This window comes from Gymnogyps californianus, chromosome 25 (assembly GCF_018139145.2).
Source record: "Gymnogyps californianus isolate 813 chromosome 25, ASM1813914v2, whole genome shotgun sequence".
Lineage (NCBI taxonomy): Eukaryota > Metazoa > Chordata > Aves > Accipitriformes > Cathartidae > Gymnogyps > Gymnogyps californianus.
The window spans coordinates 7,853,153-7,877,375 of NC_059495.1; the positions used below are offsets into that span (position 1 = coordinate 7,853,153).

Sequence of the window (24,223 nt, forward strand, 5' to 3'; positions counted from 1 at the left end):
TTAACAAGTTCTCTGGGTGTTTACTTTGTCCTCTGCGCTCGCTGGTGGAGCGGCTCTCCTGCCCTTGAACCGAGTGAGAATTCAAATAAACCAAAACGCTTTCTGCGCAGCCGGTCTCTTCTGCCATCTGCGTCTTACCAAAACGGCCCCGGCTGTTGTTGGGGAACCAGCCTGGTCTGCAGGATTACCGGGTCTTCCGAACAGCTGAAAGAAATTTGCCGGATCAGATAAAACTGCCCAGAAACGGGAGCAGAACTCAACAGCGTTTCTTCCAGCCTTCTCAAGCTGTCATTATAAGCCTGGAGTGCAATTTGCAGGGAGAAGTAGGAGTAAGCAAATCGCTCTATAAAATCTAGAGTGATTCTTTTATTATTATTGGAGTCTTTTCCTGATGCTGATTTTGCGTACGTATTTTACAGTGATGTTCTGATGATAAAATACTGTTATTTTTAAATAAACCATGGGAATAATTTTGCTGTTGATATCTGAATCCGGCTTCTTGGAAAGCAAATGGCTCCGTGAGCACTCAATAAGCTGGGACTTATTTCTATGAAGCATATGTGTTGTTGCACTTGTTTCTGCGCGCTGCCAGTAAAACTCCTAGTTATTATATGCGTGTTAGATACATGTTTATATATGTCTGATATATGAGATGTTTAAAATATATGTTGAGTGTTATCAGCAGCAAAATTGTATGGCCGGGCTGATAAATGAAGTAACTGTGCTAAATGAACTCAAATCTTACTCATCGTAATATTACACAAGGCAAATAGAAAATTTAAGTGAATGACAGCTGCAGATTAAATTTTTTTTTTTCTTGGAGAAGAGAGCATTTGATGGAGACTCTGAGTGTCAGAAACACCGTTTCTGAGACTCACCTTGTGCAAGTTAGGTTGCTGGTTTCATGATTTAGTTTGTGGGTTTTGGTGATGAAAGTGAGATCTTATCTAGCCAAACAGTCAGGTGTGATACGGCCAAGGGAAGGACTGTCCTCTTGTAGAAGCAGCCATGTAGATAAAAGTGTACATAACGGATGCCCCAGAAGTGTATATGAGAAAGCAGTATTGGTTTGGGAACATAAATGAGAATGAGATTAATATTGGTCATTTTTTTCAGGAGACGTTTGTCATTGTTTGACTGTAAAGCACGCTAGAAGGAGCGAGCAGATGACATGTCTCAGTAAGCAGGTTTAGAGCAATCACGAGCGGTAGCCGCATCGCAGCGTGTAGATTCATAAAAACTTGTAAAGCAAGCGTAGCCTGGTGATAGATGGTCAAATGATTATTGTTTGCAAACAATATTATCTCCAACAGATAAGTTGTTTATTTTGGACTTCGATTCCTCTGGTTGGAAAGTAGTCTAATTTATCAAGGCAGTACAGTTCGGTGTGGGTGCCTCATATCCCAGCTGGGGAAAAAATCTTCTATTAAGAATAGTACTTGGAAACATAGTTAAGTTCAACTTCTAACTCATTTTTACAGATGGTTTCTATATTGCAAAGAATATTGGCTGTTTCCTGGTTGCGCTTTTTTTTAAACCCCAAACACTTTGTTGTAAGAGAGTTAAAAGACTAACTCCTGAAACTTACAGTAGACATCTGTTTGTTTGTTTTGTAGCTGTTTTGGTGCTTCATCTTAGTCTGGAGCTTCGTGCTTTCAACTTCTGTAATCTGGCGCTATGCATCCAGACCCTGGACGCTTACAGGCACTGCTCTTCATCGCTGCCGCGGGTCTCGTCTCTGCCACGAGTTCAGGTAAGGCCTTCTTGCCCGAGCCGAGGTGACTTGCTCAGAGGTTTTGGAGGTTGAGCCTCCAAACCATTTGGAGCGCGTTTCGAAGTGGCCAACTTGAATGCCTGTTATCAACAATCTGCTTTTAAGGAAGCATGGAGCGCTTAAACGCGGTCTTAAGCTGAATATATGACTTTGCTTTTGAAAACTTGGCTCGAAACAAGTGCTTGAATGTGGAAGACGCTCAGTTACGTAGGTTTGTTCTTTGGGATCTCCGTGGACTTAGCTGGACGCCGATTTTGCTGCGTACGGTGCATCTTGTGTTCCCATGGGGTTGGGAGGGGTTTGAAATTTGCAGGGGGAAAGGGGAATCAGATCTTTGAAATGCGAACGCTGATGCCTGGCTGCAGTTGGAACAGCTCTTGCGTTTAAAAAAAGAAGAGGGCTGGTTTTAATTGACACATCTGCTCTGTGTAGTCAGCTTGTCTTAACGTAACCACACAAAAAAGAAGCTTTTACTACTTTTAGCACTTCATAGCCAATCGTTATAAGCAAATGGGATAAATTTTATTTTTCAAGCAGTCATAGGAGATAAATTCCAGCTGCAGGGTCACTGCTACCAATTTTGACTTTTACACTGAGCACAAAGTGTTGGTGTCATAAGCACGGGCAGGGCCGAAGATGAAAGTAGCAGTGCAATTTTGTAGCAATTGGCGGCTAGCAAACTCAAAAGGTCACTGCTTTTCTCTTATCCCTGGAAATTCAAACTGAACTAATAGGAAAAACAGTTTTCTAATTAAAAGCTAAAAATGGACATCTGGAGTCCTGTGAAATGCTTGGATACCATTTTTATGGATTTCATCTTTTTTGTTAAGTGAAGCCACACTTTAATTTCCAGTTTTATTTTATGTTTATGCAGATAGTTTATGGTTCTGTTAAAAATGCGCAGTTTCTCATCTGAAACTCATAAACAGAACTTGGATGGACTGACTTTAGAAGAAAAGCATGAGCTGAGGGCCCCACCTACAAGCAAACTGTCTCTTATTTGGATGTCATTTAATATTGTCTTGACCCGTACTATCTGGAATTCCTTAGCTCATTTACAAACTAGGAATCGTTTTCCCCTGCCACTGTGTCTATTTTTAATTTTTTTTTCCCTTCCTGTATTTCTAACCAAATAGGAGTTATTGGTGTTAATTGCCTTTTGCTTGCTCCCTTCATACGAAATCTTTAGCAGAGAATTCCATAGAAAACAAATGGAAATAATTCCCAGTGTTTCATTGGCCAGGATAGGAAAAAATTTCCTCCAACAAGCAGGAATTTTCTTCTGGCAAATAAATGGATTCTCATAACCAAGTTTTGTGGGACTGAACCTTTTATTTATTAGCAGCTTTTCCTGTTTCTGTTCATCTTTACTCAGTAAAGATAATGGATGCCCAATTCATCATTCTCGTCCTGATGAAGTCCATGTATTTGGAATTAACAAGAGCCTTTGCTGTTCATCCAGCTTTTTTTTTTTTTTTATCCTGCTATTTTTAATTAGTTCTGCAGACTCGGAGACGGTTCTGCATAAATACCTGGCAGGCTGCTACCATTTCTAAAATTTTACAAGTCACGTCCGGGCCCGCTTCATATGGGACAGATCAGCTACAGCTGCACGTTCCCCTACTCCATCTCTTCAGGTGACGGGTGCTGTTGCACTCCGAATAAATCCAGTGGGATTGCAGTTTTTGCTGGCCCTAGCAATCGTGATGCCTTTGCCTTGTGCACGCTTGGGGATGTGTCTCACCCTTCCTGTACGCTGAACCTACCTTCGTTTAATCGCTGTTACCTTCTTCGTGGGGTTTGCATCGTGAAGTTTTCCCTGGGGTTTGGGAGAGAGCGGGAATCCGTCATGAGTTCCTCTTGCGGAGGAAAAGGCAACACCTGCTTGAGTATCACTAGCACCTTGGAGTTGAGCAACCCTTTATTTGTCCGTGTTTGATCTGAATAGTCTTTTAGCAATATTTAACCTTCTGATGAAAGAAGTTGGCCAGGTCTGTGAACAGTGGCAGGAGCCTTGGGAGAGAGTGTTGCTGTAATACAGATCGTGGTCAGTCTTTTTTACCGGTCAATGCATCATCAACCTTATCGCTTGTGTTCATGCAAAATGCTGTTCACTAACTAAATAATATATATATATTTTTTTTCCCCTTTTAGATTTAACTCCCCGTTTTATTTCTGAGCCCTCGTCTGCTGTCCAGAAGTCTGGTGGGCCCGTACAACTCCGCTGCTCTGCCGAGCCCTCCACGGCTCGCCTTTCTTGGCTGTTTAATGGGGAACCTCTGGACAGCAGGGTGGGAGAAGTGGAAATCCAGTCAGGATCTTTGACAATCGTCTCCCTCAGCCTGTTAACGTCTGGTCGCTATCAGTGCGTTGCTAACAGCAGCGTGGGTGCTGTTGTGAGCAGGCCTGCAACGGTATCGATGGGCAGTAAGTTAATTTTTCTTTATATTCCTCGCTCCTTGCAAATTATATAGACCTCAGCTGGTTTGTATGGTTTGTTTATCTTTGACTTCTAGAAAACACCTAGTTTCAAGGTGGTGGGGTTTTTTTTCCTCAGCCAGTACTTAGTATATGATCGTTTATACGCTTTTCACCGATTTTTTTGGTTGTTTTTCTCTTTTTTTGTCTTTCTTCTTTCTCCTGTGTCATCTGAGACCTGTCAGGTGATGCAGCCCTGGAACAGATTCCCCAGAGAGCTTGTGGATCCCCATCCTTCGAGGCTTTTAAAGACTCAACTAGACAAAACCACACTTGGTCAATTTAGTGTTGGTGATAGCCTCATTTCGAGCTGAAGGACCTCAGGAGTCCTTTCCAGCAAATATAAATATTATTCAGTGAAATAACATTCATTTCAGTGAATTGACCTGAAAGTACAAGGTTCCCAAAAGCTTCTCTTCAAAAAGGATCTTGAAACAGCAGCTGAGCTGCCGTGCCGTTGCAGAAGCGTGCTTGAGAGTGTATTAGAAGAGAAATGAGTGGGAATTGTTGCCTGGAAAATAAGTGGGAGCTGCAACTTTTCCGTTTCACTTCTTTCGTTTCATTTGGCCAAAACTATCTAGAAGTTCTTCAGGTGGGGACAGTCTTCTGTCCTTCTAGGTGCAATTTCCCTTCTTTCAGTTGCAGTGGTTCTTCTAATCAGTCTTAGTGCTTGATCTGTAAATTATTTGGTCTTAAAGGACTTTAGAAGAGGGAGGGCAATGTTTTCCACGTGGAAAGGACGATGTGGTGCTGAGAATGGGAATATAACATTCTTCCGTGAGCATGAGTTGTCCGCTTGGGATGGCGGTGCTGTCTGAATCGGGCCTTTGTCAAGCAGGATTTGAGTGATTTCTCTGTAAGGGTACCTCATCTATGGAGCATGTCCAAAATCCCCCTGGGAGGAAAATTTCTTATAAGTGAGAGAAGTAAGTGTTTTGGTAAAGTACTGACCCATAGCAAGACCCTCTCAAGAGAGCTATAAGGGTGGCTAACATAGAAAAACTTCAACCTAGAAGATGCTTTGAACGCGAAGGGAGTAGAAGAGCAGCTTTCACACTTTTCTCCTCCTTCGGAGATTTTAGTAGCAAATTAGGAGGTGCTGTTAGCTGTTGAGGCTCTCTGCTTGCCTCATTGCTCATGGCAAGGAGTGGGAGGCGCTGCTGTACTCAGTGTTGTGTTAATTATAATCACAGAAAGACAATTTCGTGTTTCTTATGGACAGGCTTCCTGCTGTTAGTGTTAATTGTCTTCTGTAGTGCCTTCGGAGCCCATGAGTAGCCCTGCAGTCTTCTCTTACCGATGTCATCTCTGCTCGCTTTTCCTGGAGCAGTTGAGGGAACGTAGGAGCCATTTTTTTCTTTCCTCACTATTCCCATGTAAAAGCTGGCCCTTTCTGTAGTAAGGAAGCGTATGTACACAGGAGGGTTTATGCTGTTACAGAAAAGACCATGCCTGTTGATATAAATGTCCAAATGCTGCACCGGAGAAGATAATCAGCTTGAAACCAGCTATATTATAAACAGAAATACTGAGCTTACTCCCCTTCCCCTTTCCCAAGCCTTGGCTGCTCTTAACCTTTTACCGCTTCTCTTCTAGGTTTGGCTAATTTTGATACGTCGGTGAAACCTGCTGTTGCAGCAGAGGAAGGAGGTACGGCTTTCATTGGATGCAAGGTGCCAGAAAGTAATCCTAAAGCACAGGTTCGCTTTCAAGTGCGGGGAAAATGGCTGGAACAATCAACAGGTGAGATGTTTTATGCTGCTGGTCAGCAATATAAATATCTAACAAAAGCTTGCCTGGATTTTTTTTCTCAGAACGTAAAGGGAAAAAAAAAAAACCCCAAACTCCAGAAACTTGCAGAGCTTCCTGTGCAAATCACTTTGTCTAAACCTACCTTTGTAAATTAATATCCTTTGCATGACAGCATGATTTCTTTGTGATCCTACATTTAGAATAGATTGATCTATCTGACGAGTTATTTAAAAAAAAAAAAAAAAAATTAAAAAAAAGGAAGCCTTTTTTTTTTTGAAACTAAGTTAAATATAATCTTTTTTCCTTCCCCACTTGTTTAGACAACTACCTAATTCTTCCATCTGGAAACCTGCAGATTTTGAATGTATCTTTAGAAGACAAAGGATCCTATAAATGTGCAGTGTACAACCCAGTTACTCACGATCTGAGAATAGAACTCACTGGACGTAAGCTCATAGTCACACGTGAGTATTCAGTTCAGCTTTCCAGGGTTAATACATCTCAAACTGAATAAATAACATCCCTAAGGTTTTCAGCGTGGGCATATCAGCCCAAATAGCCACTGGTCTCAAATACTGTGTTACGTAAAATCTGTCCTGCATTATTTGCACATTCAGTTCTTATTTCCCCTTACTGTGGAGAAGCGGCACGGCTGCTTCTCAAATCCCAAGAGGACAGAGCACTTAGCCCTTGAAAAGGGGATACTGCTAATACTCCAGCCACCAAACCGATTCCAGAGCAAGACTTCTGGAAGAAAGCATTACAGCATCGTGCTTAGTCACAAGCATAAGTAGCCGTGTTCAAAAGACATGGCAAACCTGGGGACTGGAGGACGGGATGGGAGAGTGCGGTTTAAAAGGCTGATTAGTGACAAGCCTCGTCTCCTTTCTTCCAGGCTCTTCCTCAGGTGGCTTCCACATACTTCATCCCCTGGCACCCCAGAGCCTGGCGGTGCCCCGGCACAGCTCTCTGATGCTAGAATGTGTTGTCAGTGGGTTGCCTCCGGCCTCCGTCCGCTGGGTAAGAGACGGCCGGGACGCGCTGAGGAAAGGCAGGTGGAAACTGCTGCACTCCCATCTGGTGACGGACAGGCTTGAGGCATCAGACTCTGGAAATTACTCCTGCGTGGTGGGAAATGAATCTGGAGTAGTGAAATACGTTAACTATTCGCTTACTATACTTGGTAAGAAATACAGACGTTTTCACGTCCAGGCAATGAGAGGTTTGGTTGTGTGCTTGCTGGTTTTGGCATCTGATTACAAATAGCCTAACATTCTTTCTCAACCTAAGCATATTAAAATAAAGAATAAAGATATGTTCATAATGACCATATCTCATCATCTCTCCCAAGTTAAAATCCATAACTGTTCATCTCTTCAAATCCTTCGCAGTCTGAAATAATTAAACAGTAAAGGATAACAAACTCCAAGGGAAGAACTGATCTATTTATTTTTCTGCGGAGTGCCAAGTGTATATGGGATACAGTGTCAATAACGTGCCAGAGATCAGATGTTTCTCTTTTGAGGTTGTACATAAGCAAAAAGCTGGCGAGGAGAGGTGATATGTTTGGATGAGGACAAAAACAAAAGCAAAAGAAATATATTTGGCCTCTTCTGTGTGCCTGCAAGCCGTTCCTAATCTCCCCTTTCCTTTGTAGCAGATTTTACTGTTGTTTGAGCTTTTTGCCTCCATGACTGTTTTTGTTTGTTTTTTGAAATGTATGCATTAGAGTAACTCAGAAAACAGGTTTTTGACACATAATAAACCTTCTGTTATGAGGATGTCACTAAAGAATTATTTTGAAAATACAAGTGTTTTATTGACAGTATTAATGCAAACATGTGACTGTTTGGAATAGAAGGGAGAGACCATTAAAATAAGCAAGTGTGTGGGGAAAAACAGCTTTAGAACTAGAAGTATGTGGTGCTTAGCCTTTGTACGCGATAAGTTTGCGTAACGTTTTGCGGTATTTTTTTCAGGACTTAGGCTGAGATCAACGTACGGTGGTTTGTGTAAAAATTATTTCCCTTTACAGAACCTGCCTCAATCTCCAAGGGACTGCAAGATGAAACGGTGGCCGCTGGAGCGACTGCGCATTTCTGGTGCGATGTCCGCGGAAGCCCTGCGCCGACCCTCACCTGGCTCCACAACGCGGCTCCCCTCCGCCTCTCTCCACGGCATCTGCCGGCGGGAAACCGCCTGCGGATCCGCGGCGTCACCCAAGAGGACTCTGGCTTGTACCAGTGCGTAGCAAACAATGGGGTCGGATTTGTGCAGTCCACTGGGAGACTTCGTGTCCAGCTGGGTAGGAGCACTTGCAGCCCTCAAGAACTCAAATTAAGCATTTGTATTTCAAGCTTTATTCTGTGGGTTTTTTTCCCCCCTAGATTATGTATCCATTTGCTTCTGACCACTGTTTGTAGCAAATCTTACCAAGAAGGTGCTTTCAGTTGAATTTTGAGAGATGCGGGTATTTCTGGGGTAGCGTGGTTACTTGATACTTAAAACCTAGATTACCAGCTGCGATTAAATCAGCTTATGATTGAATTTGACGCGATTTATTCTTCAATAGAGTCAGGGTCCTGTTGTGCTGGATGAACTGGTATTCTTAGCGTTATTGGCCAATGAGTAATGATGCCTGTCCTATATCCTCAAGCTTCCAAAACAATCATCAGATTTGGGGTTAATGCACACTTCCCCTGTATCAGATTAGCAGGTGCCAATAGTATTTTTGATCACTTTTCAGTCTAAGATACTTTCTAATACCTAGAGAACTTCATTTCTGCTCTTACAAGGATGTTGGCGAGACCATTGCTGTTCCTGTTCTCCCCCTGTCATGAGTGGTTGAAGCTTTTGACCTTCTCTGTACCTATTAAGATTGATGTGAGCTGCGCAGAGGCTGATTGAGTAGATATTTTGTGACCTGCTTGTCTGTGGAGTGGACTAAGCCAGTCTTGCCTGCTCTGTGTTCCACACTGACAGTCAAGTATTCGTTATTTAGAAAACTTGAAGTGTGCTTTGGGCGTAGTTTTCTGTCAGCCTTCTCTAAGCGCAAGGCTCAGCTGATCTCTTCAGTCTGGAAAGGAAATCTGGAGAGGCTGTCTAGGGAAGAAATAACTGTTAAAATGGTTAAAAAGAAGCATGCGTGACTTTTTTAATTGTATTGACTCATTTTGGCATTAAGCATTATATTCCTTCGCCAAATTCATTCTGTGAATGGTTTGTTTTGGTTTTTTTCCCCCCCCAGGCGAAGGCTCTAGGCCAGTTATAGTCTCGCCTCCTGCAAGCATCACTGTGATAGATGGTGGGGACATTACGCTGTCTTGCAATGCCACGGCCTGCCCGTTCCCCTGATCCGTTGGTACGACAGCAGAGGACTTGTGACCGGCCGCCCTTCCCAGGTGCTTCATTCAAAACCGCAGAAACCTCCTCGAGCAACGCCGGGCAGCGCCGTTGCAGAGCCCACCTACTTCTCCATCTCTCAAGCGGGCTCGAGCTCCTTGCACATTAGGAACGTGACTCCCGAGCGTGCCGGGGAGTACACGTGCGAAGCCATCAACGAGCACGGCTCCGTGGTGTCGAGAGCCTTCCTTACAGTTGGTAAGCTTGAAGCACAAAATTGCACGGTCGGCTCCCTGATTTGGGTGAGAAATGCCTCAAAATAATAAATTAACGGCAGGTAGGTAGCGTGGGTATCCTGGGGAAACGAAGCAGAGGAGTCTAAGCTGTCTTCGTGGACCAGTTCTTCCCTTCCACCTTAGGCAAAGGAGAAACGGCTGTGTGTGTTGCATGGACTTAGCATTCTTATATGTGATTAAAAACTCTCCACGGGTGGGGTTTTTTTTATTTCTTGAAATTGCTACTAGGCAAAGACAGTTCTTATACTAAAGGCAAGATGGGAAAGAGATATTTACTTTCTTCACACTGGAATATTATGTGATACTAATAGCAGGTTTTGGCTCCCCCACGTTCCCTTCGCAAGAACTAAGATACAGATTTTTAGTTATGTGAAGTGACTTCAGTTTCTCAGCTCTTTCAGCATCTTCCCTTAGTAAATTTAGCTGAATGTCAGTGGGATTTCAGGTCAGTGGAATTTAATATGTGGCCCCGTGTTTAAAGTTCTTCGTTACCACTGGTTAGAGTTTAAAACTCATGTAAATAATTTGAAAAGATGCTTAAAGGTTCACTTAGAGGAAGAAGGAAAGGAGAAACCTCAAGAAAGTGATCCCATCATGTAGTTTTATAAATAAGTTATTGTTGGACCTTGCTGAGTGGAAACACAAAACTAAATATCATCCCTGAATTCAGTCTGTGTGAAATAGAAAAATCCCACTGCTTTGCCTCAGAATTTTATGGCAGTAAGTTCAATTTTAATGTTTTGTTTATTAACTTTTATCGGTTTCTAATATGTTGTACTAGCTGCTGATTATGGTGCAGAGGGTGGTTAAGGCATTTGGTTTTGATATAAAAGTCCTCAAGTAGTTTCTGGGAGCTGTTAGGGTTTTAGAACAGTTCCCAACCGTGCCAAAAGACATGCTCAGACATTTAGATGTTTTAATGAAGAATTCGTGCCAGGTAACACTTCCGAAGCACCTGAATGACTTAAGCTGTGATTCCAGTGCATTTCTTTGGTAGTAGGATCAACTTAAGCAGCTCTCGGCCTCGGCAGCTTGTTCCCGTAATTTGCCTTGTGCAAGCACACTGTAAGAGAGCTTATTTGGCTGAAAAATGTTGGGGTTGGTTTTTTTTTTCCTTTCTGCTGGATCTATTCCACGACGTGATTCATTGCATGGTCTTAAGAGCGGGCAGGGCAACTTAAGCTGCCATCATAGTGAGAAACCACCAAAATGTAAAGTGATAGCCTTAGGATCCTATACCCATGGCGCTTATTTTCAGTCTTTTTTAGACAGTTGTGGTGTTTGCATGTATGGCAATAGCTTCCCAGAGCTCCTAAACGCAGGGTTAAGTCTCCAAAATAACTTCATCTAGTGGAAATGAAGGAGAAAAATACACTCCAGGAAGCCTGAGTTAGCAGGTTAGGATAAAGCACAAGAAAGAGTAGCGTTTGTTGCAGGTAGGTAGGTGATACCGTGGAGAGCAGGCTGAAGCTGTCTTTTATAGAAGCCAGGCACCTCTGAGAAGTCTGAGGGTGATCTGAAAGACTTGCCAGGCGTGGGTGACTTCACTGACCTGCTGTGGTCAGATTTGCCGAGTGCTTTCCCAGCCTGTGCCGAGGTACCTTAGAGAGCCCCTAAGGAGGGAGGATCCTCCGGTTGTTTAAGCAGCAGGGAAGCAACGCCTGGGAATGTGATCTGTTTGCACAGCGGGGACAAAATACAAAGGTTGCTCTGCTGCCGTGCAAAGCCCGGGGCGTGCCAGCGGGTTGAAATCTGCTTGCGTGTTTGCACCCCGGGTGTAGAACAACAAGCGAAGGTGCTGTGAAACGCAGCAGGTGGGTTCACAGGGGTGCGGAATAGTTTCTGCGGGAGGAGAGGCTGAAAAGGTGAGGGCTTTTTACCTTCAAAATGAGGCAGCCGAAGGGGAGACACGGTAGTGAGCTGTAAAATACTGGGTATTATGGAGAACGCAAGTAAAAGCTGTGAATACATTCTTTTAACGCCCGAATTTGGGACATTCGGCCTTTTCACTGGTTGCTGTCAGGGGCAGGATTTTGGGTGCATACAGCCTTTGGTCTGACCCAACTCAGTGCTGCTCATGTTTCGCAGTGGGGCTGGGAAGCCGAGGAAGAAGAGTAAGTCTCGGTGGCTACGGGGAAAGGGATGGCACTAAAAGCAGCAGCCGAAAAAAGTTGCATAATGACACAGCAGCAAAGAGAAGTCTGATGTGCTGGTTTATACGGGTAGCAATTATGCCAGAAACTTAGCAAAAAGAGCTTAGAACCGAATTGCTTAATGGAAGCTGTTACCCGAGGGTTGTTTTCCAAAGCAAAAATACAAACTACTTGCCCGTTGTTGACGACTCCCCTCTCACAGCAATAAACACAGCAATGACTGCAGGTCCCCTGTCACCAGCCTAAACCACAACTAATTCTCCAACGCCCGAGAGTCCGTTTCCCCCGTGCCAGCAGGCATCAAACCACGCTGCGCCCGCCCGCAAATCCTCCAGGTCCACCACAAAGCAGTGGGCCTTCTGCCTCCTCCAGCGGATACGGCATTTGTTTCCAATATTAACGCGCGGTGGTGCATCCCTTTCCCGCTGCTTCGCTGACAGTCATAGATACCCTTTCGCTCGGAGATTGTTCTGGGGGCGTCTGGCGTTTCAAGCAAACTCCATCTGGCTTTGGGGACGTCCTCCCCACGTCGTTCCCTTCTTCGGTCTCCGAACTTTGCGGCATTGCTAAATAAATAGGAAGAAACAAACAAGGAATGCTTGCTGAGAGTGTGTCTTCAATTTGAAAAGAGAACTTTCCTTCCCTTCCCAGCTTTTTAAAAAGTGGCCAAAAATAGCAGCCACACTTGCTGCTGGTATTTTAATGGAGGTTTGGAGGAATCTGAGTCAGCCAGGCTAACACTGCCTAGGCTTTACATTACCAAGGAATTTGTTTGTTTTGTAAACCAAGTTCCCTTCATTCCCTTCCCCTTCCAGACCCCGGCATGTAACATAAACCTACACAAATCTGAAAGGACGGACAGGGCTAAGAACATCTGGCAGTCCCGGCGCTGCGGCGTGCAACCTTGAGGAGCTGCGCGGGTTCCCAAACGTTCTCGTTTTAAGCACTGACATTTACTTGTCCTGGATAATCTCAGATGTCCAACCTGCCACCCTTTTCCTGCCTGGAATGCTGACAAGTCTTGCATCGGCCGAACAGAGCTATTTTTTGTCTCATGGCCTCTTTCGAACTACTGATATTATATTTTTATATATATATATGTATAAACTTTTCATACCAGGCAAAGTAAATAGGATGGAGGAGGCTGGAGCAGGATTTCTAGAAATGCGTTGGTATTAAATTGCATGTTAGATCTGCCTGTAAACTGAGTTTATTCTCAGCATAAATTTTCAAATGAAGTAGTCGAGTCGTGCAACTTTCAAAGCTGATCGAAATTACAGCTAAAACCTCAGAAACTGAGGGAGGAGAATGTCCTCTTGTGTGCACGCCAGTTCAGGCCATGAAAAGTTCCTTGTACAACTGCGATTAACTCAAAATTACTCCATTTGTGTCACAAGTGTGGCTATATGTATTTTTTCTTCTAACGTGCATTGCCACTACTTAATTTATCAGAGATACTAGTCAAACTGTGCCTGCAGATGTTGCATTTCAGGTGTTCTCTCTTTGCTACCGTGGGGGGGGGGGAAAAACCAAACCAAAAACCAAACCAAAAAATGCTGTTCTGCCCTGAAAACATAGCTGGCGCGCAAGGGCGCAGCTTGGCGCCGGGCTCGGGTCTGCGTGGGCATCTCTTGAACTGGCTTTTTGCGGCGGGGCTCGTTTGGAAATGACGCTCTTAAATGATTTACTGTCCCCTCTGCGGGGGGCAAACGTACGTCATCTTGAAGATGTAACCAGACTCCTCCCTTTACAGCTCCTTTAGCAACTGGCACGAAAGCAGCAGAAATGGCTCCCGTGGAGATTGCCCAGAGCGATGAAAGCGACGGTGACTTTGGCGCAGGAGCGGCGTTCTCAAGCTCGCCTCCGACAAAATTGCGCTCGGATGCAGCTGCGACGGAAAAAGCCCCGAATGCCGCCGCTCCCCCCGAAGCCCCCATCATCCTCAGCCCCCCGCAGACGCTGAAACCAGACATGTACAACCTGGTGTGGCGTTCGGGGAGGGACGGGGGCTTGCCCATCAACGCCTATTTTGTGAAATACCGCAAGGTAACGTTTCCCCGTTGCGTCGAAGCGGTGCACCGCAGCAGATGGATTTCATTGTTTTAGGTTTCTCGAGGAACCAGTAATTGTTGCAGTGCTGGTGTGGACAAGAGTGTGGTGTCAGGCCAGAGAGAATATCGAATATAGTTGAACCACAACGTTACCGTGGCCACACAGGCAGCTTATTTTAGGGATGACTGAAGTTGGTCACAAGTACGCTGTTCTATCTAGTTTTAAGTGAGATTTATTCAGCGGAGCCCGGGCTTTTATTTCCTTTACAGTATCATTATGGTCTATGGGGAATGGGGCTCCAGGGCATATTGTATGCAACGTCAGTGATGTTAAAAACGCATTCGTGTGAGCAAGCTTGAATCTGGTGGGTACACTTGAGATCAGCAGGGAAGCTGAGCATTAGCCTAATATGTCAAGGAGTTTGCTACTCTGTGTCCCAAAGAGACACTATTAAACTGAAGTTGCCAAAGACGAAGGTGAACTAAAATTTCCTAAGCAGATACCTATCATGTCCTTAAAAATGGTGTGTCACAGTGAGCTCTCCTGACTAAAATCAGAACCAAGCAATGCCTGTGCCTGTTGTTCCAAGCAAACAGTTTTCTGCATGGCAAAGCTGTTTGGTTTATTTTTCATAAGCTTTTTAATCCTCTACATCCTGATCTTGTCTTAGCCTGGAGGGAACGCTTAGATTTTTGACCTGTTAGTTCCTGAAAACCTAGTGCCAAAGTCTGTTGATACAATTTCTCATCCAAAGGTGGTTGGTTCACATAAGCACTGAAAGCTTTGAATACTACTTTGACCTTTTTGATGCTTACCCTTCACTCATAACAATCCTTTCGACATTAAATGTGCTCACTCATGCGTTTCTCGGTAGGGAGTTTACCGTGGTTTTTTTAGGGTGGTGTTCTCTTTGTGTCATTAAATTATTTTATTGATTTCCCTCTTTTAAAGAGGGGAGGGGAAAAAAAAGTTGGGGGAAAAAAAGCCTTAGAAGAGTGGTCGCTTCAGAAGAAGATACTTGAACAAAGACCTCTGGTATAACCTTTGATAATCCACGGCATTTAGATCTGCCTTCCATGTTTTATTGAAGTCTTATATTCTTTAGTAGTTTATTTTTGGTAGAATCCTTGTCTTTTCCTTTGGGATTTGGGATAATGTTTTCCTGCAAAGGTCAAGCGTTAAGAGACTACCCTGAATCTCTTTCCTTTCGTAAATGGAGCTGGTGATTTCAGTGCTAAATTAAAAAGTGTTTTTAAAAAAAAAAAAAGGAAACATACCTTAATAAAAAACAAATCTTTGGTCTCCCTGTTGACTTTTTTTTCCAGCCTCGAGAAGTAACTAGGACATTTTGTTGCCCATTTTACCCCGTAAATATTTTAAAATGCTTAAGTACAGGAAAAGCTGGGATAGTTCAGGGAACATATCTTTCTCATTAGGGTGTTGGGTCCAGCCTTTTAATGTCACGCACACTGCCAGCTAAAGGCTGATTGAAGTCTTTAAACTCATTTGATCTCTTGCTAGTTTTAGCCACAAGTGAAAATGACCTTTTTTTTTTTTCCTCCCCGAAACCAAGTGTGTGTGTGTATAGAGAGGGAAAATAAGTGAGGTTTATCGAAGGAGCACCGTGAAGGCTGCGAAAGTGCTGATTTGTGGCAGAAGCGTTTGGAGGCAAACCATAGGCAGATATAGAAAAATAGAAGGAGTTTATAAGCAAGTGACAGAGGTCCTCTGGATGCTTGTGTGTGAAAGTGGTGAAGGGTTCGAGTACTACGTTGGGTTCTAAGCAATTCACTGCTGATGCTGAGCTTTCTCTCCCTGTCCTGTGCAGCTGGACGACAGCGTCAGCGCAGTGGGAAGCTGGCACACGGTGCGTGTCCCTGGCAGTGAGAACGAGCTGCGGCTCACCGAGCTGGAGCCTTCCAGCCTGTATGAAGTTTTAATGGTGGCGAGGAGTGCTGCTGGTGAAGGCCAGCCTGCTATGCTGACATTTCGCACCAGCAAAGGTAGGTGCAGCACAATGTTCCCTGTGTCCTAGGCTTTCGAGAGGACATTTATTTAAATTACATCAACTGCGTGTTGTCTGCTCAGCCATATATGAAATGTTCTGCAGTTTAGTTGCTAAAGAACAGCCTCTAATAGCTAAAATAGCTGTAGGGCAAACCTTCCTGAGCATTACCAGGGCTCTTGGTAAGTAGAAGCTATTAAAAGCTTGATGATACTATTTTGGGGATGATTATTAAGATTTATACTGTAAGGTTCCTCTTGCTTAAAGGAGCTAAGTCAGGGAGCAGCCTGTCCGTGTTCAGGTTTTTCAGAGTATCACAAAAGAAACTCTGCACCATCAAGTTTTCATATATCAACAAAACTGCTTCTGGTTTGCTTTGCAGACACCTCAGTGAAAATCTCTCAGCTGACCAGAAGCCAGCTGTTTTGATAGTTGCGTGCAGACGGCGACAAGCAAAAAAGCATTTCTAATCAAGGCAATTTTTTTTCTTTCGAGCTTGGACGCTGGTGGCTGTACTCTTAAGCATGCAAACAGTCAGATATTTTTCATACTAATGTACAAGAGCAGGATAGCTTAAAATTTTATTAAGAACGTAATGTATTCGTGAAATCTGTGAATTCATGATACATACATACTGCCAAAAGTCCACTCAGCCCAGTGTCCTGGGTCCAGCTGTGGCCAAACGCAGCTTCCACAGCATTTTTATTGAACCTCTTTCTCTAGATGTGGATTTCAGTGTGCAATTTTCACCACCTATTGTGATTTTGTGATGAGAGAGGGCTTTGAAACCCGGGCAGGAGCCCGCAGCATCACTGCAAAGTGCAGTACTGCAGATGTTAGTACTGCAAATGAACGGTCACTTATCCACAGCGCAAGAGTCCCTGGGCTGATAGGGGAAGTCTCCTCTTTTGCTCCCCTGAAGAAACTCCCTAATTGCTCTCCTGACTGTTTAGCTTGTGATTTGGAGCCAGGGCTTTAGTCCCCTGCGCTGTAGCGAGTGATCTTGTGGAGTGAGCATATTGTGAGAGGCAACAAACAGCGTTTTCTTATCCAGTCCCCGAGCTGATGTACTGTATGTCAAATCTTTCGTAGAAAGAACATCATCCTCGAAAAACACTCAGGCTCCATCTCCACCAGTAGGCATTCCTAAACACCCCATTGTTCATGAAGGGACAAGTAATTTCGGTGTCGTCCTTCCAGACCTGTCGCGACACAGTGGAGGTAGGTGTATGGATGGTTCGTAATCGATGCGCTAAAAGTTGTGTTGCAAACAGATGCAAGATGTAAGTGAACTTGTGTTTATTACTGCTCTAGGTGCTTGTATTACCTCTTCTATTTCCTATTTATTCCCTAGGCTGCTTTGTTACAGGTATTTTTTTCTCTCTTATGGGACTTCTGTGAGTGAGGTCAGATATCGGCTAGATTTTCTGTTCTTCTGTGTGTTTCTAGAGTAAAAGATCATAGTTCCTACTTTGGGACTAACTGAAAGGTTACCTTATTCCAGTCAGTGAGTTAGCATTTTAAGTACCTGCCTAAGTACCCATCTGCGGTGGGGTGTTTGAAGCTATGAATTCAGCAAATGCATGCCCCAATCTGGTGAACATACAGTATTTCCAAGGATGCTGTTACCTGCATGTGTGGCTCTCAAAAATAAGATAAGATTTTCACGTATGACGCATGTTCTTGCTGCTCATTTTTAAACCTGCGGTTGCTTTTGCTAAATACTCTGGTTTTCTCTTCTCTTCCACTGTGAAAGATCCAGAGGAAGAGGGGAAATGGGAAATGGCTGTGTCAGAGTTTTAAGTTGTCAAGGTGGATTATATCTGTTCTGAATATTTTCCTGTGGCTTCCCAGGGATGGGCTTATTTCTGATGACAAGATGATACAACCACTTCCCAGTAGGTGTGATTTTTTGGGGGGGGGGGGTTTAGCCTGGTTTCCAGTGAAAACAGCATGTTTATAGTCCTTCTTCTCACCAGCCTCTCAACTCATTGACCTGACTCAGGCAAATTTACTCAGGGGCTGAGATCTCAAAGGTGACTTGGTATCTGAAATTTTGGGTAAAACCAAAGGTGAGTGGAGAGGTTTAGTAATGCAGGCGAGGAGCTGAGCGTTGCATGCTTGTGACAGTGCTAAATATCAGAGGAGCCACACAAGGGGACACCTTACGTGTGCCTGGCTGCAAATGCTCAGCCTGCTTCATGCCCCCAAAGCTGCTGGCTCCCTGTTCCTTGCTCAGTTCCTCCTCTCATCAGTCACCGGCTCCGTGTTAATGAATACAAGCTAGTTTAGTAAAGCCTTACAGCTCTCATCGGTTGTCAGAATGGTTATCGCCAGATTTACTAATACCACCTCTTTCCGTTCTCTCTGTTCCACTGCTGTCTGTAACTTCAAGTGAGTTCAGTAAGTATATCATTCGTTGCATGCTTTGTTTGCTCTTCGTTCTCATTTCTCCAGCCACACGGAGCTCGTTAGTGTGGATGGGTTCAAGTCTCATTGGGTCTGGGGGAATTTCAGGGTTTTGAAAACAACAACCAAATTTTTCCTGTTCGCTTAGTACGTGTTTCTGTTTCCATGTAGAGGTGGGTTGGGGTAGTGCAACAACATATCTTTTTTGATTATTAATGTTGATAAAGTAATTGATTCCTCTGTTTTCTGCTCTTCAGGCATCTTTTCCAGAAGAGTAAGGGGAGTAGTTATTACGGGAGGATTTAAGATTCTCCTTGTTAATACACAAAGTCTAATTTAATCATCGGCAACTAGTTTAATCAGTTGCTGCAGAAAATAAAGTTTCAGCTGGCTAATCCTCTTGTAACTGAATTTCTCATTTCAGTTCCAGAAGCTCCCGACCGACCCACGATCTCCACAGCATCAGAGTCATCCGTCTACGTCACGTGGATACCACGAGCGAACGGTGGCTCCCCCATTACTGCCTTTAAAGTGGAGTATAAACGCCTGGGTCGAAACAGTGACTGGCTAATTGCAGCTGATAACATTTCTCCTTCCAAGCTGTCTGTGGAAGTTCGTAACTTGGAGCCAGGTATTAAAAATGATCTTTCCTTCACCTCGGCTGCTGTTGCTGTTGTCTTTGCTTAGCTGACTGTGCTCCTGCTGAGAGAATGCTGGAACTCTTCGGTTGTTTTGTATTAACTTCTGCTTGGTTTATCCTGTTTCTGGTCGGTTAGGTGGTTTTTGTGTGGAATAGGAGCTCGTTACATGAATTCAAGTTGATTTCTGGCTTTCCAAGTGGAAGAAAACCCACCACCATAATTTAATACTTGGTCATGTAGAGAGGAGGGTTGTGTATTATTGCTATTTTTAACTTAATTGTCCTTCTAGTAAGCACCCGGAATGCAAAAAGAGAAAAATGCATTAATGGAAAAACGTCTGTCCTGGTTTCTCCCAGTATCCCACCCTGAAAGCTTGGGGAAAGAGTGCAAGAGCAGGGGGAACGGCTGGTGATAGGTATCCTTTGAAGCATCTTCTCAGTGCCCACCAGTTTGCAGTTCAGGGACTTCCTGAGCTGGTGGAGGCATCTCCATCTCTGTGTGTAATAGCCTGTGGATTTTTCTTGAGAGAATTTCCCTAATTGCTCTTAGAAGCTGTTTATATTTCTGATGTCCACATTAGTCTGTGGCAATGAGTCCTACTTCTAATTGGATGTTGTGCAAAAAGTACTTCCTCATCTGTTTAGTCTCTCCTTCAATCCTCTTTCTAGTGCTTGTTTTGCTACAAGGTCATCTTTCTTTCACTTTTTCCCTTAAAAGGAGAAATGTATAGGTTCCGTGTGATTGCTGTGAACAATTATGGGGAGAGCCCACGCAGCGCAGCATCTCGCCCTTACCAAGTAGCCGGATTTACCAGTCGGTTTTCCAACCGCCCTATCACAGGACCTCACATAGCTTACACCGAAGCCATCAGTGACACTCAGATCATGTTAAAATGGACGGTAGGTATAATTGTCTCCTGTTCTTCTCACAGTTGCAGGCCAGTTTTTACTGCTGTGGCTCTTAAAAGTCAAGGATTAAGAGCTGATTGCGGAGTAGTGAGTGGTAGTTTTCCCCCCCCGAGACTCAGAGATGATCCTCTTCCTAGAAGAGGGCTAAGATACTTCATGCTTGTATGGTAGAACTGGGTAACTTAACGGGCCATATGCCTTTCGAGCCCTTTGCCCCTCATTTCCAAACGCTTTTTCCTCCTCGGAGGCAGCCCTGTGGGTTGTTTGCTGCCTTTTTGCGCTGTCTCCCAGCATCCCTCCACCTCGCTCTCCCCTTCCAGCTCCCCGGGGGATGCCACGCACCACCGCCTCGGGTTACGCCAGATGTGAGCCCAACTGGCAGCGCCGGTGAAAGGCTGCAGCCGCCTTAGTCCACCTGCTTTGGCACAGACATCTCAAGAGGCACCAGTGGGCTTAAGTCTGTCCAAACCGCTGTTCCTGCCATGAGTTGGCTTCGTTTCCTGCAATCCCTGCTGCTTTTGTCAATCCAGGCTGTGATGGCTGGGAGCGGGCGCTGCGTTTAAAACCCGCCGTCTTCCCTCGCATCCAGTAGAGGTTTCATGCTAGAGAAACGTTTTCCTTTCCCCTGTTACCTCGTCTTTTGTAAACAAGTACTTTAAAGTCCTTCTTGAAACCCACAGAAATTCTTTGCTCTTGTTTTGAAATCTAACCCCCGGTATACTTTGGAGGATTTAACGTGTAGAGTTCCCAGTGTTAGTTTGCTCTGCTAGCTCAGCCTTAAGAGATGTTAAGGATAATAAACTTAAAATAACCTCTGGTTCCTCAGGAGGCTGCATAACTTGAAGTAAAATATTCTTGAGCTGAATTTTAGAGTGACATTAACTCTTTCTGAAGTAAAAATGGTCTTAACTTTTCCATTTCCATTAATCACGCAAATTTTCAGGCCGTTCTTGGTCAAACCCTAATTGACGGTTTGGAAAGTGATGTGGGAGGGAAGCGTCAGCCCCAGCGCAGTCTCTTGTCCCAGTGCTACCCTCTCTTTTTCAACTGGTCCGAGGAGTTCAGTGGCAGAGAGCTCTCCTGCAGCCCTGTGAGGACCCCTGGCATTGTGCTCATCTTAGCTGTGCCTGCACATCCGCAGCAACTGATAATCCTCTTTTCTGTTGTAGCTTCTCTGCAAACCTCCCCCTGCACCTCGCTTGCACAACCTTATTAAAAAAAAAGTGCATATTTCAAGGCGATAAGATGTTTGGTGATGGCAGCTCAGCAGGACTCTATTAAAATTTTTCTTCTCTAACGCAATCTTTTAAAATTCTCTTTTTAGTATATTACATCAAGCAACAACAACACTCCCATCCAAGGTTTTTATATCTATTATCGGCCTACGGACAGTGACAATGACAGTGACTACAAGAGGGATATCGTGGAAGGTACGGTGCAGTATACGTATGCTTAATAACACTACTCGATGGGGAAGAACATCATGTAGCCATGTTGGCTGTGTTTATATGAAATCTAAACTGCTTTTCCCAAACTAAGTCTTTACAATATATTTCACAGAAGTAGCTATCTCAACTACATAACGTCAAGTTCTGCCCACACATGAACTTGTTTCTTCCTTCTGAAGCCTCTGCTACATGGAAACCTGAGAACTAAATACTGGTTTTAAGTTTGTCTTGTTATACTGCTGCAAATCCTTAATCTAGGTTTAAACCTATTTAAACTGGTTTAGCTTAAAGTAGTTGGGTAAAGAGAAAGCAGCGTAAATGAGACTTAACCCAGGGTAAGCGCATCTTGTGTTACAGACTGTACTAATAACTAGCTGGCTTTTAAGATGATTTACCCCAGCACGGATTTTCTAAGCTAGGTAGTACCTTGTGTGTAATTGCCCTTCTCTCCTCTTACCTTGCTTAATTGCTTATCCTGCTATAAGGAAGTTACTTTTAGCCCCAAGTGCTGCAGTACGCTGCAAATGCAGGTATGTTTGTGCTTCATTTTGCCTTTTAATCAGGTTATTTTTTTCCCTGTGCATATTAGGTCATCATTTTCCTGGAAGAAGTTATTAGATAATGTCTGTATTAGTCCAGAAGTGGAAAACCCTTTTAAAAATATTTTACTTAATGTCCTTATTGCTTGGGCTGAGTAAACTTAGTGATCTCATTCTGTCCCGATGACGTTAATTATTTTTTTCCCCCTCATTTATTTCAGTTACAAGAGGAACGGGCCTTTATTTTGAAAATTTTCCCCCCGCTAGACAATACTCCGCATAGTACTTTGATGCGTGACACAAGCTTTTGCACACTATAAAGCTATTAAAGATCCAGAGTTTTGGCTCAGAGGATTGCTTTAAAGAAGCTTATGCAGTCTGCACCTTCATCTGCAAATGTATTTTAGCCTTTGCTAGGCAGAGCTTGTGTGTTTATAAATCTTATACACTAAGCAGTTAGTTGTTTAAGTGGGCTCCACTGTGCTGTGAAATTAGCTTGTTTCTGATTTTTTTTTTTCCGAGAGCACGCGCGCGTGTGTGTGTGTGTGTGTATTGAACTCTTTGTGGCAGTCTGAAACCATTAGCAGCTGCTCTGCTCTGCCAAAGCCTGGAACAGAAACTCATTCGGTGGAAATATTTAAACTTAAACTTTTCTTTACTGTGCTCCCCTAAATTAGCTTTTCAGGGGGGGAAAGAAAAAGGGAAAAAAAAGTGTGCTATTTTCAATTAAAGTGTGATTGGAAGCATTTGATGTTGAAATATGTAGAGAAACATGTGACTTAAGGTATTTTTGCCATAAATCACTTGTTCTTCACTTTTTCCCCCCTCTGTTACCTTTGAATTAATCTGTCTGTTTTTTGACAGGGAATTTTATCTTGAAATGACTGCATGAGTTGTGGAAAAAGTGTTGTGATGCCTGTATTAGCTAAGTACTTGCCGTAGGCTTTCCTTACCGTTTCCTGTTAAGTCTTGTCTTTCGAGACATTCAAAACTCTGCAGAAAACTTTTTTTTCTTCTTATAAATGCCGCTACAGGCAAAATCAGATTTTATTTAAAGAAAAAAAAAAAAAACCCAAGCAAAAAGCTTGACTCAGATGGCTCCTCGGTATCTTCCAGCAGCTTTAAGCAAAAGCAAAGCAAAATCAGGCCTGTCCTGCACTGACGGTCTGAATTTCTCTCTTTCGAGGGTCCTGGAGATTGAATTTTAAATGTAAATGCAGTCTGATGTCAGTTGTTTAAATGTTTTTCCTTGCTAATGGTGCACGAAGAGGACAGTTAAAGTGCCTGTACTGATTCCAGTTCCACTAATGGTTTGAAGCGGAAACCTAAAACCTGGTGTAGTAATTACGGAAAGGAATGCTTGGGGGCGGGGGCGACGGGAAAACCGAGTATGAATCTTGGGAAAACGTGTGATTTAGGGAAAGGCCGGCTCCGGCTTCAGCCAGGGCTTGTCTGCCCTCGCTTGGGACGCCCGGCATGCAAGGGATGGAGCTCGGACTGTGCTGTGTATCCCCTCCCAAAACCCCCGAACCGAAATGGGGTCCCTCTGGGTACCCCCTGCCCTTTTTTGGCCGGGCAGGGGTACCCGCACCTGGGCTTGGGTCCCAGAGGACAGAGTCATGGTGACAGCCCCCGCCAGCCGAGCGAGCCTTATTTTTTTTTATTAATGCTTAAATCAGTAGGTGGTATGACAGTTTCTTAGAAACAGTGGAAACAGTTCAAGGTGGTATTTTCCAAGAGGGATTAAGAGTGCTCAAACAGTTAATTAAACTCCCTTAAAAAAAAAAAAGGGGGGGGGGGGTGGGGAAGGGTTGCTGTTTATTAAAATTTGTCACAAGCCCGTGAAAGTAAAAACTGAGAGTGATTTATACTGAAGTGCTCAGTACTTCAGGAGGGTGTCTAAATGAAATGCTGGCCGGGAGCCAGAGATGACAAAACCGTCCTATTAGAGAAGATTGCTTGGCTTGGGATCCGTCTCTGCAGGAGCAGGCAGCGCGAGAGATGGCCTCGCTGTCTAATTTTGTTTCCTAGTATGTTTAATGAAATGCACGTTCAATTATTTGAGGTTTTGGCTAAGTTGAGCAACACAGACGTATCCTTCCCGCAAAAAACGGGCGGCTTCGCTCCGTACCTCGCATCTCTAGGGATCCTGTGGGATCGCAGACTGGGAGAGGGTCTTATCACAGTGAAGTTTTTCCCCTGTCCCAAGGTTAATCTGTTTTCTGTGCCAGTTTTGCCTTGTTATTTGCCCTGCATACTGTAAGTAGCTAGCATAACCCATCCTAAACCCATCCCTTCAGCAGTTTCACATTTAAGATGCACAGAAGTGCTGTTGATTTTAAATGTACAGATGCTGGAAACTTGGATGTCTATTTTTTGAGTTTAGCGACTTCTGTTTTTTGTAGAGAAAGGTATTTGTTTTTAAA

The 24,223-nt window shown here is 43.9% G+C and overlaps 1 protein-coding gene across 1 annotated transcript in view; it reads left to right on the plus strand.

Annotated features, from left to right (window-relative positions):
• The first annotated feature begins 351 nt into the window (after positions 1–351).
• CDON (cell adhesion associated, oncogene regulated) overlaps positions 352–24,223 on the plus strand; it is a 35,875-nt gene continuing 12,003 nt past the window's right edge. The window contains 15 exon segments of the mRNA XM_050910869.1: positions 352–404; positions 1,617–1,753; positions 3,929–4,201; positions 5,849–5,995; positions 6,325–6,468; positions 6,900–7,187; positions 8,040–8,309; positions 9,252–9,335; positions 9,338–9,604; positions 13,549–13,841; positions 15,676–15,850; positions 16,945–17,073; positions 18,686–18,892; positions 19,620–19,801; positions 21,135–21,240. Of these exon segments, the coding sequence (XP_050766826.1) occupies positions 1,678–1,753; positions 3,929–4,201; positions 5,849–5,995; positions 6,325–6,468; positions 6,900–7,187; positions 8,040–8,309; positions 9,252–9,335; positions 9,338–9,604; positions 13,549–13,841; positions 15,676–15,850; positions 16,945–17,073; positions 18,686–18,892; positions 19,620–19,801; positions 21,135–21,240 (2,641 nt within the window). The 5' untranslated portion in view covers positions 352–404; positions 1,617–1,677.